Below are 5,730 nucleotides of genomic sequence, written 5' to 3'. Positions count from 1 at the left end.
ATATGGAAAAGTTAAAAATATATTATGTAGTTCAGGTAATATTCGTTTGAAATATACAACTTTCCTCAAAGGTATAAAAAGGCACTTGTTACAATATTTGTTTGAATGATCAAGACATTCATCTTACACTTTCATTTTGCATACTTTCTATTTGAAGATTTTACTGGGATTAAAAGCCGAGCCCATTCTAAAACGCGCTTACTAATCCTGTGTAAAGGCGACAGCTTTATAAGCTTTATGTCATGCAGTTAAATGTCAAAAATATCTGATCAATAGAAACATATTAACACATGCGAACAATATCTGCCTATAACAGCACAAAGAATTAACATGTTATGACCCAATTAAAAAGTTACTTTTACGCATGAAATCGATATTGGCATCTGATTTGCATTACCTATCGATCGGTCTATCGCAATAAGTTTGAGTCACAAAAGATGTATGCTACCGACGCTGCTTTTAACAACTACATGCACACAAGTGAAACAAATTATACAACACAAGAAACGAGACCAGTTAGTTCTCATGCTATACAGATCTGACAAGAACCAAATATCATTAAAACAAATACCATTCACATCAAACTGAATGACAACCGATTATTCACTTGCAAAAAGAAAAAAGTTCAGTACAAAATACTAAATTAAATGATAAAATATGCATAAAGCGCTTGCGTGTTTAACAAAACTATTTATCAAATAATTAATACACATATTACTAACAAAAACTCGAATTACTGCTCTTATTTAATACCTCAAATTGACCATGTATGTGTACGCCAACTTTGCCTTTATATGTATTTTTGATGCTTTTCATTGCATGGAAAGTATACCATGCCAAATTAAAACAGGATTGCTGTTGTTAATTTGAATAAACCCTTGCTACGACCCCTTAAGTCTAAAGTTATAATCTTGCCTCGACTGTAAACCCCTTATGTCTAAAGCTGCATTAAAATCCAGAAATTATTGTACATAGGTTATGTTTTATCTGCAGACAAGTCACCTTTAATTAAATTTTAATTTATAAAAGACTCAAGTCCTTGTGTACATTTAGATACATCAATATTTTTTTTCAAAACTTACATGCTTACATTAATTATGAAATATCATCGAAACTGTATTAAAATTGATTAGGTCGTCAGAAAGTCATTTAGAATTCAGATATTTGATTGATAAAACAAACAAAAAATATTTTCAAATAGAACAGAAAATGAAAGAAATATAAAGAAATTGGCATAACCTTTAAAAACGCTCAAATGAAATACAATTTATACTTGTAATTTTTAATTAGTGAACAATGTAAAATATAAAGCCCTTGCATTTAGCCACCATGCCAAATATTTTATTATGTTTTATAAAAGTATTTAATTATCATTCCTGTTACAGCATATCGCACACGCGTTTAACCTAGTTCATTTTAGCATATTTTACGAATCAGGCAGAAACACTAAAAATAATTATAAAGATCAATCCAAAAATCGCTTCCATGGTGATAATGAATACTTTGTATGATGCATTTTGTGATATAAACCCATATTATTACCATAACTTTTTCATGGATTGTCCTAACTAAGACTAATTGGAAATCCAAAAGAATCCTTTGGTCTCAAACAGTCACATCACATCCGATTCAAGTGACGTAGGACTATTGTTTCCTCTTTGGGCCGGAGTGCTTTACTGCGCCACGCAAAACGAGGTCCATGTTTTGGATTTTAAAATCTGGTCATACGATTGGTGTACTTTAAGAACTGCGATTTACGAAATGTTACTAACCTATATGAGTCATCATCCAGAGCTACAGAATATCATGTAAGTTCTTATTTCGTTGTTGATGTAACATGTGGGGCATTTACAAATTTCTCAATAGTTATTGCGCTGTACAGTATTCTTTATTAGTGGACAGTACGTTAATACATCATGTCCACTTACTGACCATTGACCTCAACGACCTTTCTCAGTCTGATTATCCAGTCATTTCATATAAACGTTCTGGTACGTTGCTCATACACTGCACTTTTAACCGCATGGATTCTTTCGAATCGTCTTTTCCTACACTCATCTTTTGCAAGTTGATTCAACCAAAATTCACTTGGAGCTAAGTCAGGGTCGGACGGTTGGTGTGACAGAGTCTGGATGCTTTGGTTCATTCTCAAGTCTGTATAGATGGCGGATCTATGGGCCAGTGCGTTGTCATGGAGTAGCCGGATACCTCGAGTACAGCTGTTCGGATGGGTGTTTCGTCAGTGGTGTTCCACATCTTTTGGCAAAACTTTGGAGACATAAAAATGGCTGATGACACTTACTTTTCGATGTTTGGTCTCTGCTCGTTATCTCTGATTCGAACTTACTTTCAAGAAAGAAATATATGTTTAATCACATGTGACAATCGCATGCAAACGTATTTGGTCACACTATTCATATTTGGAGAGTAGCTGTTTTTCGATTTCAACCTGAGTCTGTTTTTGAACAACAGTCAACGAATGCAGGATCCATCTTTCACAAGCCTTTCTCAGCTCCATACGAACTGGGATCGTACACTATCAACGCATGACAAACCTTGTTTTACCTTTTTCTTCAGGTTTCATGGCAGGCGGTATGCTTTTAAAGGAACAAATTGAGCATATCATGTCAAATCTGTTTGCCCGGAAACTAATAGATAAAAGAGAATTATTTCGGTTCAAAAGAACTCTATTTCAGTTACAAACAAATGGATAATTTGATATCCAATGTACTGTAAAGTTAACTTAGGACATTAAGAAAACGATTGACACCTTTATGAATTTAGTTGAAGTCTTATTTGTTGTCATTATAGCTATCGTTCTGTTACATTGTGAAAGGTGCGATACGCGACGTCAATCTTGGCCATATGTTATCTATATGTTTCAGACATGTATAGATTCTTAAAATGCATTTTAACTTTTTCCTTCCTAAGTATAAAATTAAAAAATATACCCTATTAGGTGGGATGACGCTAGAGTACCTAATTTCAAAATTTAATACCCTAACAAACAACTGATTGGAAATCTACATATTGGCAGATTTTCAGTCTGTACTGGCTACTGGAATTTGAAATTTTCTGTTTAACTATGAAACCGCTTGGCAAAAAAACGATCAATACATTCAGTGCAGATTGTCTTTTGAATGTCATAACATTTACCCCCAAAATGGATCATGTATGATGTGTAGTTATAGATAGTTTAATTGAACACAGGTGTATACATTATTCATTCTGAGTTCTAAACTCAGAGTTTTTGCTTGATCAAAAGCAAAGTATTATAAATTTGCGACTGTCAATTCATATGTCATGGTTTAGTTGTCAAACGGTCTTATATTGTTCATAGGATACGCAGCAAATCAATGGAAAGGGTAATATAATGGAATTCTAATGCAAAGAATTCAACATGGAGTCCGATATTAGATTCCTAAACAGATGAATAATGCAATGTAGTTAAAATAAGTCATGCTTTCGTTGATTGGATTTCTACAATATAACATCAATATGAATTACTTTGGCCTTGGCCTGTAGTGCGAAAGGACTCTAAAATTCACATTGTAAAACGAACCTGAATCCCATGCATTATATAAATACTTGAAATCACACTATTAAATAGATTTTCTAATAATGCTGGAGTTTAAAAGGAAAAGGTGGCAACAATAACAACAAAAAGACAAACGAAAACAAACCCATCAGACGCGATTGATGACAATAGAGCACAAGCAGAATTCATTATTATACAGGCTATGTAGCTACTACCGCTCCGGTGGCCTACTGGTTAGAGCGTCCGGCTCGGATGCGGGAGGTCGTGGGTTCGATCCCCGGCTGAGTCTTTCCAGAGACTTACAAAAATGGTACTAACAGCTACCTCGCCTGGCGCTCAGCATTAAGAGGTTAGTGTTAGGACTGGTCGGCCTGGTGTCAGGATAATGTGACTGGGTGGGACATCATGCTACATGTCTGCGTCATGATGCCCCAGTGCTAGACATCACTATAAACTGCCACATTGCAGACATCGTAGCGAAAAATTGTTAAAGCTGCATTTAAAAAAATCCAAAACCAAACGTAGCTACTGATACCGTTTATGTTGTGACTGATACTGTTTATGTAGTAACTGATTCACCCTTTTTGTGCGGCGACACATGTTAGGTTTGGTTTGTGGTGTTAGCCTCGCAACCAATCAAATGCTAAAACATCACTTGGGTAGGAAATTTCAAATTATCAAGGTTGATCTCGGCGACCCACTCAAAACAGTGTGGCGACCCAGTGTGGGGTCGCGATTCATGGGTTAAGCACCCTCTCTTGTATCATTGAAAATCGATGTAAACTATCTGTGAAGAAAGAACGCTAGATGTTTGAGCATAGATCGTCTAACGCTCCGAATAAAGAGTTGCTTTTGATTGTAATGTTCATACCAGTACTCCCTTTTAGTTTGCCATTGTGACCTCATCCATCCCGCATACACGAGGTATGTTTACAGTCAGATCCCACCAGTTCAAGATTGAGGAAAGGACAAAATGAGCATATAATATTTAGGTTATGTAATAATCAAGTTACTTTAGCGATAGGGATATGATACGTGTAAATAGTCGACTGACTCAGACGATTACCCTGGCATTGACATATTGCATATATCACATATTTTTAGTTATCCCTTCTAAATCATGTTTTATCAAGACAAATTTATTGAACAATATGCACGAGGTGAACGTGTAACATGTACATTGTTTCAAACATGTGTGAAGGTTTTCATTGACACATTGCTTGCTATCCTTGTTAATCGACGTCACACAGGACACGTCGAATGAGAAATACGCACAAGATTTGCGTTTGAAAGCTACGCAGCAAAAGTTTTCAATATGCGTGAAGGTTTTTGTTGACACTGAGTAGTATTTACTTTTGCTTGCTCTCCATTCTCGTTGATGACACATCCAGACACGTCACTTGTACGTTTCTTTAGCCGCCAAAAATACTTTAAGTCCAGTATATACTGTTTTGTTTTAGAGAGTAAGGATCTGGCCTGAAACGTAGAGAATGCATCAGATATAGGGATGATATCACTGTTTTGTGTCAGGATGATGAGATTTATCCTGAAACGTAGAGAATGCATCGGTTATAGGGATGATATCACTGTTTTGTGTCAGGATGATGGGATTTATCCTGAAACGTAGAGAATGCATCGATTATAGGGATGGTAATATTTCAGAAGATTTAATTAACATGGTTTATTTGTTTAACGGTAAATGGATATATATAATTGTTTGAATTAAACTGTTTCTTTGATGAAATGCACGATCATTTTACAGGCGATAAATTGATTTTAGAAATCGAAATAAGACTAATTTGCACCTATCATTATTCCAGTTTTTTTTACATTGTATCTTTGAATTTCTAGAATATGTGCCAAAGATAAAAACTTAAACACAGAAATACAATGAAATGGTAAGAACAAGTGTTTTCCGCGTCAATGTGATACAGTCATCATAAATAGGTAATCTGGATTATTTATCATCCAAACTGTACTATAGAAGTAGTATTACAAGAATATATATATATATATATATATATATATATATATATATATATATATATATATATATATATATATATATATATATATATATATATATATATATATATGTGTGTGTGTGTGTGTGTGTGTGTGTGTGTGTTTGTGTGTGTGTATGTATGTATGTTAGCTAATTTCTTTTAGTCTACTAAATGCTATGTTAATCT

At 34.5% G+C, this 5,730-nt stretch overlaps 1 protein-coding gene across 1 annotated transcript in view; it reads right to left on the bottom strand.

Moving 5' to 3' along the window:
* Window positions 1-283: 283 nt before the first annotated feature.
* Window positions 284-5,730, bottom strand: part of LOC149791597 (CLIP-associating protein 1-A-like) — a 131,667-nt gene continuing 126,220 nt past the window's right edge. The window contains exon 13 of the mRNA XM_089969457.1: window positions 284-307. Within this exon, the coding sequence (XP_089825583.1) occupies window positions 284-307 (24 nt within the window). The remainder of the gene's footprint in view (window positions 308-5,730) is intronic.

The sequence above is a fragment of the Sinohyriopsis cumingii genome, chromosome 9 (genome assembly GCF_028554795.1).
Source record: "Sinohyriopsis cumingii isolate HCF-2022 chromosome 9, ASM2855479v2, whole genome shotgun sequence".
In the NCBI taxonomy this organism is placed as follows: Eukaryota; Metazoa; Mollusca; class Bivalvia; order Unionida; family Unionidae; genus Sinohyriopsis; species Sinohyriopsis cumingii.
Note: the sequence above shows the minus strand (reverse complement) of the source record. Positions and strands in the feature narration are given on the sequence as shown.